The sequence below is a fragment of the Microtus oregoni genome, unplaced genomic scaffold (assembly GCF_018167655.1).
Source record: "Microtus oregoni isolate MIOR12 unplaced genomic scaffold, Mior012 000018F_ref0000195, whole genome shotgun sequence".
Classification (NCBI taxonomy): domain Eukaryota; kingdom Metazoa; phylum Chordata; class Mammalia; order Rodentia; family Cricetidae; genus Microtus; species Microtus oregoni.
In genome coordinates, this window is record NW_024543077.1 from 678,504 (window position 1) to 693,416 (window position 14,913).

General features: G+C 48.5%; 1 protein-coding gene across 7 annotated transcripts in view; it reads left to right on the forward strand.

The window, feature by feature from the left end:
- Positions 1-14,913, forward strand: part of LOC121458754 (teneurin-4-like) — a 671,077-nt gene that overhangs the window by 631,592 nt on the left and 24,572 nt on the right. For all 7 annotated transcript variants that reach the window (XM_041668100.1, XM_041668102.1, XM_041668105.1 and 4 more), the window contains 2 exons: positions 2,600-2,754; positions 8,319-9,196. In XM_041668100.1, the coding sequence (XP_041524034.1) occupies positions 2,600-2,754; positions 8,319-9,196 (1,033 nt within the window). The remainder of the gene's footprint in view (positions 1-2,599; positions 2,755-8,318; positions 9,197-14,913) is intronic.

Consider the following 14,913-nt stretch of genomic DNA (forward strand, 5'->3'; position numbering starts at 1 on the left):
GGGTGCACAGGAAACATAACAGCAGAGGAGATCCCCATTACTGCCATTATAGTGTGTTATGTAATCACGCAGATGCGCCGGGATAGCATCATGACAGGTTGTCTCCCTAACTAATGGAATAGTCAGGTGACAACTGCAGGGGAAGTATTGTGTCATCAACGGTTAAATTCCCTCTTAGTTGAGACTTCTTAGTAAGGAGTAAGCAGCAGAGAACAGGCCCAGGTTTGCACAAGATTCTTCTCTGATACTAGACGGCTCTCAGCAGAGGCTTCTACCCTTTCCAACTTCAGTTTCCCGGTTTGTAAATAAGCAGGAAAGTTCCATCTTTCCAAATCTTACCCTGTCAGATGCAGCACCCTAGTCTCTCAGAATTGAAACGGTTTCTTGCCGAGAGGTTTTTCTCCTCTCCTGGCGTTTCTCCGTTGTTCTGAACGCCTGCAGTCCCCTCCCTCACCCACCCAGATGGAGTGGTGGCACCATTGCCCGAAAGCCTGTAATTAGGCCAGATAGGAGTGACAGGGATGCAGCAATCCGCAGTCACATCGCAACAGGGAGGAGGAAAGATGTCCGTCTATTTAGCACAACAAAAGGAGAAAAATATGAAGTAATTAATCAGGGGACAGATCACTTCTATTAGCCTGTGCGGCTGACTTCGTAAACAAGAAACCCAATTGTTCGTGGAGCGCTCATCAGTCCTGGCAGAGGGAAGGGAGAGACGGGGCATAGCCAGGCAGACAAGCAGACTCATGCCCCGCTGCCGAAGGAAGGAAATTAATTGCCATTCCAGGCAGGACCACAGCAAAGGCTTCCAGCCCTGAAGCTGTCTGCACATGGGTGTTAAGTCCTCTTCCAGCCTCCCAGACCTTTACAGAGGGATGGGATGAGCATTCTGGCCGTCACTCAGATACCCCTGGAGGCCTTAACCCATCCTGCCGGCCTGGAAGAGACACAAGGACCTGAGAGCCCACTAGGCCCTGGAAGCACACAGTATTGGCTGCTGGTTCCCGGTCACAATGGTCACTGATGAATATTGGGAACTAGCAATTCCAAGTCAGTTGTGCCTCCAACTGTGTGTGTGTGTGTGTGTGTGTGTGTGTGTGTGAAGAGGAACACAGGGATGGCTCACCAGGGCCGTGGGGCTTGGGTTCCGATACTAGAAGGTCTTCACTTTACCAACTGAGGTCTCTCCCTGGTCTCCAGTCAGAAGCTGTCATCCCATACAGCCACGAGGAGACCCAAGAGTCAGGAGGGAAATCACAAAATCAGGAGCCTCAGAGCTCACCCTGCCCTCTCCCAAGACCTCCTCTAACCCCTCCTCACATTGGCTGGCCAAAAGAAAACAGAGCCAATCACCCTTTATGTCACCACCGCCCTCCTGGGTCTGTCATTTCCCACGGTACTGCATGTGGTTCTGACCCAGACCTGTGCCTCCATTTCAAAACCCATCTCCCCTCACTGTCTACATGGGTGGCAGATGCCGCCCCGGAACTTTGGATGCACACATGAGCCATTGTCCCTGCCATCTCCTGAGTGGTGTTGCCAGATGTGAGGCCAAGTAGAAGCTCTCCAGGTAACTATGAAATGAATCCCTGGCCAGAAGGAGCCAACTCCTGAGTGACCTTCTGACGGTTTTGTACCATCGTTACCATCACCCAGGGTGTCCTTCGGGAATGCAAACCTCATGTGAGATCTCAAGCAGCCTGCTGGGGTGCCACAGGCTCCTTAGAAGTTCTCAGGCAGGCCTGAGGCAGAAATGCGGGCTGCAAACAGCCCTTTGATCTAACAAGTAAGAAAACAGATGCCAGGCGCTCCAGTGACTTGGTCACAGAGACCTGGGAAGGGTGGTCAGGTGAAAGGGAGGGTGCTGAGTGACAGCCTGGACACACACACACACGAGATCCATGACTGTGTTTGCAGGACTTCAGAAAGAGGTTCCTTTAAATAATTCCCAGGGAGGCTGGCAAAGGTCTTCCTTGACGTTTCTGTTAGTAGCCAAGTGAAAGAAGAAACCTCTCTTGTGGCAGCAAAGCGGGAAGCCAGAGCCTGAGGTCTGGGACACTAGATTTTAATCCCTCGCTCATGGGACACTCAAAGCCTTGACACCGTCACTGCACCCTGTTCATCTGTGGAGGGGGCTGGAGGGGCCGGGGATGTAGCTCAGTTGATAGAGAGCTTGCCTCAAGCACACAGAGCCCTAGGTTCAAGCCCCAACCCTGCATAACACTGGTCATGCTATATAATCCCAGCAGTCTTGGAAGGTAGAGACAGGAGTTCCAAAGTTCCATCTTCTCTATATCTGGAACTCAAGACCAACCTGGGCTATAGGACGTCCTGTCTGAAAGAAATAATAACAATTTTAGATTCTTTTTCTTAAAATTTAAAAGTAAACAAACCTAAGTGATAAACGACATGGTAAATAACAAAAGGGAGCTGAAGGGACTGGGGTGTAGCTCAGTGCTCTGGTGCTGACCTCCGTGTACGAGACCCTTGCAGAGGGACAGAGAGCTGGATGGGAGAAGATGCCAGATCCCAAAGCTGTCTACTGCACGGCTCCTTCTCATCTCCAGTGCTGACCCCTGCCTGGCCTTCTCCACCCTAGGAATTACAGTGGACAAGTTTGGGCTCATTTACTTCGTGGATGGCACAATGATCCGACGTGTCGATCAGAACGGGATCATCTCCACCTTGCTGGGCTCCAATGACCTCACCTCCGCCAGGCCCCTCAGCTGCGACTCTGTCATGGATATTTCTCAGGTGAGAAGACTTTGTGTGCTGGGACCCTGTGTGCCGTGTGTCCTTCCTATCATCTGTCACCAGATGACAACTCCTCTTGCCTTTGAATGGGTCTCACTTGGTTCAGGGCCTGTGCTGAGTTCCCAGAGTTCAAAGACAAGGAAGAAACTACACCAGCCTAACTGCCCTGAGAGTTCACCATTAGGTCTAACAAGTATGTGGCTGGATTCGGGACTCAGAGGACAGTGATAGAATCCTTCCAGGGCCAGCGGACCAGGGTGGACCTAAACTCATAGCCCTGAACCTCCTCTTTGACACCATGTACAGACAGACACCTGTTTATTTTCTGGACCATAAGCTGCACGAGGACAGGAATTCAGCCTGCCGTCTCCTCTACTTAACCAAGGTGCCTGGTATACCGTCAGAGCCCAGCCCGTATTTGTGGGACAGCTGGCTAAACCCTAGCTGTACCACTCAACAGGTCCCTAGCTACCCCAAGCTCTGGTGCGTGTATGAGTTTGTGAGATCTTTTGAACCTCATTTCTCCTAACCATATACCGAAGTGATTGACATCAGCACAGCATGGGATCAACAATGATCATCACTTGAGATGTAATGATTGGAAAGTATCGTAGCATCCACTTTCAGTAAAGAGGGGGCGTGGGTACCAGGTTTGGACCAGGGATTTGCAGGATGACAAAAAAAAAAAAAGAACAGAGATGGTATATGCAAAGATGCAAAGATGTTACCAGGCCTCGTGTGGTCAAAGGACACTGGAAATCTGGGGATGCAGCTCAGTTGATAGAATATTGCTTGCTTGGCATTCACAAGGCCCCAAGTTCAATCCCTAGGTCCATGTAAGTTAGATATGGTGGCACACTCCTGTAATCCCACTTCTGAGACATAAGGTTGGAGAACCAAAGTTCAAACTCATTTTTAGCTTACGTTCAAAGTCAGCCTGAGATACATGAGACCCTCAAAAACATTGGAGGATTGAATGCCAAAGCAGAGGGCACTTTGGAAGGAGCTGAGATAGGAAGAGTGGCCTAGAGCCACTGAGAGAAGAACCTCATACTACAGGGATTTGGGCCTCAGAAGGTAGACATCAGGAATCCCGATGGTGACTGGCTATCCAGTATATCCTCTGATGATCTGGCAAGGGCCAGGTTCTTTACTGCCAGGCCCTGGATCAGAGCTTGGCTTGAGTTCAATTGGTGAGCAACCATCCTGCTAACATTATCGGAGCCTAGGGAATATAAAGAAGCTGATGATGGCCTCTCCCAGCCTGGCTTGCCGTGCCTTCCTCTGTTATTAACACCCATCTCTGAACACCTTCTCCAAGCCCCGTGACCACACCATTGGCAGTCCCAGTACCCACATCCCCTTCCAGCCCAATGCTGGTGCAGTGTCCGTGTGCCAGCTTCCACGATGATGCCTTCCAGAGAAGAATCTGTTCCCTGCCACTGTCTTTGCAATTTGGCAGGCTTCGCCCTGCTGGCTTGAGAGTTTCTCTCTCCAGTCTGTGAGCAAGCTAGAATTACCCAGTAGGAAGCCGCCAAAACCTAAGGATGTGCAGACAAGTATTTTCGCCTCTCTAAATGGGCCCTCAACCAGCCAGCACAGGGTGCCCAAACATTTTCAATCCACACACCAGAAGGTTGTTTAGGTTTAGATACAGGCACTGCCCGGCACTCACACCAAAGGCTCTGGAAGGCAGCTGGCATGTTGAAGGGGAGAAAAACAGAAAAGCCACATCCTGAGAAATCACGGAGTAAAATCTCTACTCCTGGTCCTTGCTGCCTTTGTCTGAATGTAGGAACTGGATTTTTTTTTTTCTTAACACGGGCATCTGTTTTTATACACACATATGGGAGGCGGCATTTGTTTTCAGGGACCCCTCTAGTGACAACACCCAGCTCGCTGGCTTTCCTGTGGGGACCAAGAAGGAGAGCCACAGAAACCATGACCAAAGCCTACAGAGCAGATAGGCATGGAATGTGGGAGGAGACACGCTGCGGGAGGGCATGCGGTAGACAAGCAGACGCCACAGGCCTGGAGGCTGATTCTCAGCTACCCAGGTAGAATCACCACCGCTCCATACGGTAGAGCCAAAATGAGAACTTACCATGTGCCGGGTACTCACTCTGCTGGAAATGAGCTGAGTACAGCTTCTCTTTTCTCCTTTATTTGTCACCATCATCCCTGGGGTAGAATGAGGGAAACTGAGGCTGAGAGAAAGGAAATGCCTTTATAAACAGAGCCCTGCCCTGGGTTTCATCAAGGATGGGGAATGAATCTTTCTAAGGAGATCGTGAACATAATTGCCTAGCACAGGGCCACCAGCTGGTAATAGGATGTAAATATTCCACGAAACTCTATAAAGAACTTCCCTCTCTATGTTCTCATTCGCCACAGCTCCTCTGGATAATGTTGATTGCTCTGATATGGGAAAAGAAGTTCGGGGTCTCAGAAACTTGATTGAGGTGACCTGACCCATTAGTGACTGTGGAGGGGAACAGGAAGTGAGGTGCCCTGCGCCATCCCTCCTGCCCTGCGCACCCTTTGTAGACATTCACTGAGTTATTCCTGTGACAACACATTTGCATACGCTCATCGCTCTGTGGCAAAGCAGTGGCCTCGAGACATCTTGATGGAGATGCAGAGTGCCCAGGACAGCTGGGAAAGGGAGCTCCCTCCACCCCAGGTCCCTTGAACATAGGCTCCTGAGGGCCACAGGAGCTCTGAGGTTCAGGCCTAACATTTTGGTGATGGGGATTGAAGCTGTGGCGGCATTATCATTAGCCAGAGGAGAGAGGGGAACACATGGGGTCTGGTCCAGTCCGTCAGAGCCCAGAGCAGCTGAGAGCAGGGATCCCCTTTCCCAGGCACATGGTCACATAAACAAACAGAAAATGCTAAACTGCTCTGCTTGCCTGTTCCTTTCTTCTGTCCCCCGCCCCGCCTCTACTCCTTCCCCCCCCCCACCCATCTTTTCATCATAACGACAGGCAGAAAGGTCTCTGCAAGGAAGTCCCCAAGGTGCCACAGGACCAGAGGGCATAAAATATTTAGCGGCCAGTGTTGACAAGGAATGGGTTTTAGGAAATTGAAAAGTCTCCTGTCACTTTAAAGCAAACTGTGTGTTCTTGATGTAGCTGAAAGCTGGCAGGACCATGCCCCAGAGAGCACTGGATGGGAGGCGGGGGCAATTGCTCTGCGGGGTCTGTAGCTCTCCTGCTCTGCAGACAGGGGCTGGGGCCAGTGAGGAGCAAGAGACTTTTTGACCCATCCTGAGAAGGACTCTAAGCTAAGGGGACAGAGAGAGGCAAACTCACAAACTGGTTTAGAGGTTTTATTGTTGTTTGCTTGGTTGTTTTTTTGGTTTTTATTTTGGTATTGTTGTTTTACATTTGCCGACAACCACATAGACACTGTAGCAACTTTTTTAAAAAAAATTAAAGTAAAAAGAATACTGGCATCATCCTTGATCCCAGAATGGTTAATATGTTGGTATGTTTCCTTTGAGCTTTATACCTCCTCTTTGTCTGTAAAGTAACTTCTGCATTTCCCCTAGCTGGTTTCCGTCTATTCCTGTAGCTCTGTAGTCTGCTCTTTCTATTTAGCAGGTAGCAAACACTTCCCCCACTTCATGCCATAGCCACCTAGAGAGAGCAGTACCGCTCACCCTGTGGGTTGTGACCCCTTCGAGGTCACACATCAAATATCCTGCATGTCAGATATCCAAATTTCAATTCGTAACAGTAGCAACATGAAGTTATGAAGTAGCAACAAAGTAATTCTATGGTTGAGGGGTGAACGCAGCATAAAGAACTACAAGGGAGGGTTGCAGCACTAGGAAGGCTGAGAACCATTGACCGACAGCATCATGGGAAAAGATTATTCACAGGTTTCTAAATTACAAGCCAAGTAAATGTGCTATCATTATTTAGCTAGTTCTTGTTTTTTGGGCACCTGAGTTGGTTCTGTTTGGTTTGGGGTTTTTGTTGTTTTGTTTTGTTGCCATTATTAAAATGGCCATGATTTAAGCAAAAAAGAAAAGTTGGGTGGTGGTGGCACACTCCTAGGGAGGTAGAGACAGGCGGAGCTCTGTGAGTTCGAGACCAGCTTGATCTATAAGAGATAGTTCGAGGACAGGCTCCAAAGCTACACAGAGAAACCCTGTCTTAAAAAAGAAAAAAAAAGAAGAAAAAGAAACCACTATAAACACTACTAGCATGCAAGAGAAAATTCCTAGAAGAGAGACTTTCTAATTACATTATTCACATTGTTTGAATAAGCCCCGAATCAGACCATTGATTGTCAAGGGCTTGCAGGAAGCTCAGGAATTTCAAAATGATGGGTCTTCAGGTAGAGCTGGAAAGCCAGCTGCAAGAAGCACAGGTCAATATTTCCAGAATTCGTGCAGCGTGGCTGGGCCTCTTGGGGACATTATTGGCCAAGGGCTTCCCTTGGCCAGCCCTTCCCAGTGTGATACATGCAACAGTCCTTGGAGTAAAACTGCTCACCCCAAACCCTGATGGCTGCAGTCACCTAGGCACCCACTCGAGGCTCACCATGACTCCAGCCTGAGGGGGGGGGGGGGGGGTGGAGAGAGAGAGAGAGAGAGAGAGAGAGAGAGAGAGAGAGAGACTGACTCAATGTGAGTCTCCAGGCTCTGAGCCTACGTCCCACTACAAGTCTCATTAATCCCTTCTATATGACCTGCTCTCTGAAGTCCTAGAGACACCCCCTCCCCCATGTCAATCAGTCTTTGCTGAGCTCCAGTGTGAACTTGGTCCCCAGGGATCGGTTCAGATTCAGTAGGTGTGGGCAAGCTTGTCATTCTGCATTTCTGACCAGCTGCAAGGGGGTGCCAACCGTCACTGCTGGTCTGATTATTTCCCTTTAAGAGAAGAACCCAGATATGGTTCCCAGCTCAAGAAATAATCACCTAGGAAGTCACTTTTAAACAACCCCAGCGAGCAGGCCAGCTACACCAAGGACCCGACTGATCTGACTGCTCAGAACATTTCCTACAATCTTGGTCGATAGCACAAATAGGGGGCCAAAATCGAAAACCACTAGTCTAGAATCCTGTGTCAGACGGGCATGGATGTTCTGGCTTTACATCCCCCAAGCCTAACTTTGTGTTAGTCACCTTCATGCGTGAGCCATGTCAGCATCTCATGGAGATCTTTTGAAACCCCCCAAGCAACTCCCATGTCAGCCTCCAGACTCCATCCTCTTCTCCCTCCTGCATCCATTATCCATCATACGAGTCCGAGCACTTACTGTGTGTCGGGAGGTACAGTGGTCACCCCTATTCTCCCAATATGAATTTTGAAGCTAAGAAAAGCAAAGTAACCTGCCAAAGGTCATGAGTGGATGGGTCTAGGTTCAGAACTAAGCCTGTCCGACTCCAGAGTCTACATCTCGAGGCTGTGGGCCCCTTCTTCTGTTTCTGCCCTGCTGGATCAAACTGAATATAAACACCCTTGGGACACAGTCGTGGGTTATTGGGAGTTTGGGGGTGATGATTAGTGAGCATCCTGGCGTCATTTGAGTGTCCGTGTCTTCATTGTCAGGTTCGCCTGGAGTGGCCCACAGACTTAGCCATCAACCCAATGGACAACTCCCTCTACGTCCTTGACAACAACGTGGTCCTGCAAATCTCCGAAAACCACCAGGTGCGCATTGTCGCCGGGAGGCCCATGCACTGCCAGGTCCCTGGCATCGACCACTTCCTGCTGAGCAAGGTGGCCATCCACGCCACCCTGGAGTCAGCCACGGCTTTAGCTGTCTCGCACAACGGGGTCCTGTACATCGCCGAGACAGATGAGAAAAAGATCAACCGCATCAGGCAGGTCACCACGAGCGGTGAGATCTCCTTGGTCGCCGGTGCCCCCAGCGGCTGCGACTGTAAAAACGATGCCAACTGTGATTGCTTCTCTGGCGATGATGGCTACGCCAAGGATGCCAAGCTGAACACCCCCTCTTCCTTGGCTGTGTGTGCTGACGGGGAGCTCTACGTGGCTGACCTTGGAAACATCCGGATCCGATTCATCCGGAAGAACAAGCCTTTCCTCAACACCCAGAACATGTACGAGCTGTCCTCCCCCATCGACCAGGAGCTGTACCTCTTTGACACCAGTGGTAAACATCTGTACACCCAGAGCCTGCCGACGGGAGACTACCTGTACAACTTCACCTACACAGGGGACGGTGACATCACACACATCACCGACAACAACGGCAACATGGTGAACGTCCGCCGGGATTCTACCGGAATGCCCCTCTGGCTGGTAGTCCCAGATGGCCAGGTCTACTGGGTGACCATGGGCACCAACAGTGCACTCAGAAGCGTCACCACGCAAGGACACGAGCTGGCTATGATGACATACCATGGCAACTCCGGCCTCTTGGCGACCAAGAGCAATGAAAACGGGTGGACTACGTTTTACGAGTAAGTATCAAGATGGGGCTGTGTTCTATGGGATGCGCTGTAAGAGTGAAGATGAATGATTTGGGGGAATGTACTTTTTATGGATTTCCTTTTAATTCAGATTGGGACTGAAGACCCTTACTGGTGATGGTTTGTTCTGCATGGTCGTGCTCTGAGTAATTTATCCTAAAAGGGAAATGGTAGATTATGCACGGTCATGTTCTGAATGATTTATCCTAAAAGGGAAATGGTTTGGACTCATAGACACGGCCTTCAATCCCAGCTCTACCATGGCCTTAATCTCACTAGGTGTCACTTTCCATACCTGTAAAATGGATACAGTAGACCACAGCAACATGATGTCAACCTAAACTACTTCATGTGTTAATATTTTCATATAAACAGGAAGGTAAGGATAAAGGGAACGCCCCAAATGAATGAATTTTCTACATAATTGAGGTTCCATTTTTTTTTTTAATTTTGGATGAACTTAGGGCATTCATTACACTCTCCCTTCTCAAACATATAAACATCGCCTGGCCTTTCTTTTAGGAAGTCAAGGTCATCAAGGAATGGTAACAGTTGTAGGTCATGCTGTGCTACAGAATTAACTTCCAGGAGTGGGGACACAGAGCCCTTCACCCCTAAATGAACCAAATGATTTTGAGCATTTGTTTATGGGCTTCTGTAAGCAATGGGTGTGCTCTGACTGTCTCCCTCCTCACCGCAGTGATGCATTTGTGCTCTACTTTCGGGTGTAATACGGTGTTCACTTCAAGTGCCTGCTTCCTCCTCTCCATACGAGATAGGCATCTCAAAGCAGTGCGGCCAGAGGGGCAGAAGTGCAGCTCACGACAGTCCCAGGCAAATTATTCACCTCACATACATGTAGACGACGGATGTGCTGTTTTAATGAATGGGTCTTGTAACATCTCTTTTTCAATATGAGATTTTTTTTTTAAGTTTCTCTTCTTTGTCATGTTTGAGACAACTGAGCCTGCAGAATATGTCAGCATGAGACAGGCCGTGGGAGCTGGCAGAGAACTTGGTCTTGTTGAACATCAGCTCTGTGCTAGAAACCGAGTCATTGAGCTAATCCTCACGGCAGCGGGGGCGACAGGTAGTATTTTCTCCTTTACAAAGGCGGAGACTGAGGGAGACTAGTTTGCAGGCTGTAATAGAGCAAGAACACTACAGTGGACCCCGTGTTGGGAGGGGGCTATAATTGATTTTTAAATATAATTTATACTAAAAAAAAATGTCATAGCCCCATGTACAAAGTTCACCAGCTAAATTCCTTTCTCCAAACAGGGGCCTTGTTAATTGCAAAAAAAAAAAAAAAAGACAAAGATCCAGGAAAATAGCAATTATCTTGATTAGCTCATTGAAATGGAAATACACTAAATAATTCAATTTCCCCCATTGCCTGGTTGAAACCCCTTATACATTATTTAGCCAATACAGGGGTTTCTTTGTCAGAGCAAATCTGTTCACGCAATTAGTTCCCAAGGTCACTCCCTTTATCAAATCCCAAACTGAATGCAAACACATCACTGCTGTGTGTCAGACCCTTTCCCCCAATATCTGTACAGCACCTCGAGTTTGCAAGCCCCTGGGCCTGACACAGAAATGCATTGACAAGGGTCTCCCCAGTCAGTAAGAATTACCATCTGCGTGTTCCTTTCACCTATGAACACACCAGGCTCAAAGAAAGTGCATGATAAGCTTCGAGTCATGCAGTCGGTATAAAGCCAGAGCATAGTGGGTGCTCCTCCTGCAGCTCTGCATCTCCTGGCATTCATGAAGCTGAGGCAGCCTGGGCTACATGCACAGTGAGTTCCAAGCCAGAGCTGTGCTACATAGTGAGACCCTGTCTCCAGAAGAGAAGCAAGCAAGGAAGCTGACAGAATGAGGCTAGTTCCAAAGTTGACTCTCTGGGTGGGAATAAGCCACAAACTCCCCCACGTCCTGTAGGAGAAAGTGGCTCCAGCCTCCCACAGTGCCCATGACAGCTCCTCTTATAACTACACCAGCAGTAAATATGTGGGTTCCTTACTAATTCTTTAAATTCATTTCTGCTTCAAGTTTAGGGCTTGCCACCTCATAGGTGCTTAGTAAATATTTTATGAATGAAATGTTGACTCAGGAGGGGAAGGGAGATAAAGAAGGCACACACGCTGCCGTGAGAATACTAGATGCAGATCCTGGCTCCGGCATTATCGGTGCACCTGGCGGGACGCAGAATTCAATTCATACAGTTCAAATAAAATACTTGGCTTTTGGTCTGCGCCTGAGAGATATGAGAGCTAAAAAGAGCATCCTTCCCAACTTTACAATGAAAATAAGCCCGACAAGAGACAAATATATGTGTTTTCTTCAAATTCCTTCCCGGGGGTCTCAGGGCAAGCAACTGGCCCAAATCCAAGAACTCAACCCACAGAAAAGGACCACGTCTGTGCTCTGGCTTGCCTGGGTAGACATGGCCAAACACTGGAGTAGAAGTTTAGCCAGAGCTGCAGAAATTAATGTGGGAAGTGCATGTCTTCTTCATGATCCTCCTGACCCCTGCAAACTACAACAGGGGTTTCTACATATATATGCATGCACACGCGCGCGCGCGCGCACACACACACACACACACATGCACACACACATACAGAAAATCTTAAGGAACCCACTCTCACAATTGACATGATGGAGGGGCCCAGCAGCTGCTAAGGGGAATCATAGTACCAGCCCACTCCACCCATGCCTTTCTCACCCTATCCCCAATAAGGAGCAAGGGGAAAGGGCATCCGCACATTCTCCTCAGACACTGGTGAAAATCCACTCAGCTCAATGGGAGACAAAGGAGGGGAGGATGGAATAACCGCTGCCGAGAGAAGGGTGGGGCTGGGTCTCCAGTCCAGGACTGCCACCTAAGAAGACCAGGAGCACAGAACAGCTCGGGCACCCTCGGGCACCTCCCCGGAAGCCCTGTCAGAACCCTAGAGAATGCGCCCCTACCACCACAACTGCCTGAAATCTTGAAGCAAAAGCAAGCAAATACGGTAGAGGAAAGGATAGGGAGCAGGCCAGCACACGGAAGGAGACACCCCTCTAAGGCAGTACATAGGAAGAACCCAAGGCTGAAGGGGCAGTGACTTAGAGGCAGGGAAAAAGAGTAAATAACAGCTCTGGCAAAGCAGTTTCTCAATCAAGGTACTGCTGAGAAGTTGGTGCCTGCGATGCACCAAGGTTAACCATACGGTGAACTTCGAAGCCAGCCCTACTCCTAAGGCTATGACCTCACACCCCCACACTCACCTCTGTCTCCTCTTTGTTACACAAGATGTCACGTTTTCCAGCTGACAGTGCAAAGAGGCGAGAGAAAGCAAAAAAAAAAAAAAAAAAAAAAAACATAGCCATCAGACCCCCACATCCAGATATGACAGCAATGTTGAAAACCCCTTTCAGGGAATTTAAAACAACTGTAATTACATTAACAGCTCTAATGGAAAAGGTGGGCCGCAGGGCAAGATCAGATGGACGGTTTCAGCTGAGATGTGGAAAAAAAAGAATCAAATGGAAATGCTAAAACTGAGAACCACGGCCACAGAGATGAAGGATGCCTCTGATGGGCTCAGGGCTCTTGATGACAGCGTGACACAGTTGGGTCAATGGAAATTACCCAGACGGACACACAAAGAAGAAAAGATAAACCCACGGAGCGGGGCGTTCAGGAGCCAGGAGAGAATATCAAATGGCCAAATGTGCATGTCATAGAAGTCGAGAAAAGAGAGGATAGGCAGAAGAAATGCTTGAGCGAATAATGACTGATAATTAATAGTGGGCCACCGTCCAAAGACGCTCAGAGAGTGACAGGCCAAATACGCATGCACACACACACATACACAGGCGGAAACTTCTAAGCATATCACATTCAAACTATCGAAACGTAGAGAAAGGGGAATTTTCTGAAGACAGCCTAAAGACGGGGGAAAGATGGGATATTTTATAGGAGGGGGAAAAATGATAAAAAAAAAAAAAACAATCACAGCAAATTCTCACCAGAAACCCTGCAAACTAGAAGACAGGAATGCAAAAAGGAAAGTAAAACTAATATCTGACCACTAAGACGTGATTCCAAAAATGTGTTTAGATGAAGGCATCTAGAGGGACTGGTAAAGATAAGGGATCACAACAAGGAGCTGAGACCCACGGGCACTAAGAAGAATGAACAGCCATTACCAGCCTCCAGGCTAAGGGGGACATAGGACAAGTCACTGAAGCTGTAGCCTCGGTCAGAGACACCCCTCCAAAGAAGATGTGGTTGGCCAGCTGGGAAAAGGACCACAGGAGATAGTGAAGGAAACCATGTCCTGATCTCAGCTCTTTCCCATGCCCACCGCTGACTTAACCCCACTGAAGCAAACCAGCAGGGTGCCCAGTGTGCAATCTAAAGCCGCCAGCCTCTCAGGGAACAAAGAACATCAAAGGGCAGGTCTCACAGTCACCAACTGGCTCCATGTTCCATGGAAGAGGGAGAGCCAGGATTCCATCCCTGCTGGACGTGACTCCTAAGTGTTCTGTCCCATGCTGAGACACCTGGCCTTAGAACAGCATCCGTGAGCTTATAAAGTCTGCAGCTCTTATGGATCTCAGGAATCCGGAAGGCTAGAATTCATTGTTTGAACTCAGTCTTGCGGTAAATACTCAGTGTAAGTCATGACTGCAAAACCCAGAAAGTTCTCTGGCTCTGCCAGAACACAGGACCTGAGGAATGCCCGGTGATGTGATGTCATCCATTGCCGTGACTCGAAGCCGAGGGAACTACTGTTATAGCTGGCTTTGAACTCTAATTCTTTACCAACGGCACAGTGACCAGATCCTTTGCTGGTGACACTGGTATTTAGGACAATTACAGATGAAAGCCTTGAAAATCAACATCTTCGTTATCCAACCGAAAAGTCAAGATCAGCAAACGTTAAGTATCTCAGAGATAACTTGGCATATCCCCACCCCCACTTGCTGCACGTAGCGAGCTGCTAGCAGTGGAGTCCATGGTGTGAAGAAAGCCTTGGAGCACGTGTGAAGGTACCCTTTCACGGTCCTCTTCTGAAAGCCAAGTTCGCAGCAGCTCCATGAATCTTTTATGTGTCTTCTTTCACCGTGCTGTAAAGATGCTTCGGAAAACTGGCGTGAAGAAAAGTCAGCGGAAAAGAAACCCTGGCAAGCCAATCATCTGGCCCTCTTTACCTCCCCCCTCCCAACGGGGACCTGGCTCTGCAGCAAAGTGAGCTGCAGCCGGAGCCAAGCAGAACCTCTTGACCCACTTGAGACTTCCAAACAGGATTCCATTTCCCCACTTTAAAGAAGAGATGAACACAAAGGTTTTTTTTTTTTTCCTTATCTGAAACAGCATCACTTTTATGGAAAGTTTGTCCAAAAAAAAAAAAAAAAAAAAAACACAGTCTTTACGGTCAAGCAGACCTGATTTTGAATCTGCATCCTTCTATGACCTGTGTCCTTTTAGGCAAGACGATCATCCTCTCTGACCTCCGTCACTGTCATTCGTAAGACGACAATAACAATCCCTACCCTGAAAGATGCTAATAAACATGATGCTTGATACCACCTGAAAAGCACTCGGAACATTAACAAGCTCTTCTTTCTTCATATAGAAGGGGATATAAAGTAGATGACGGTTCTTAATCAGACCCCAAAAAATCAACAAAAATCGCCAGCATTCCCTTATT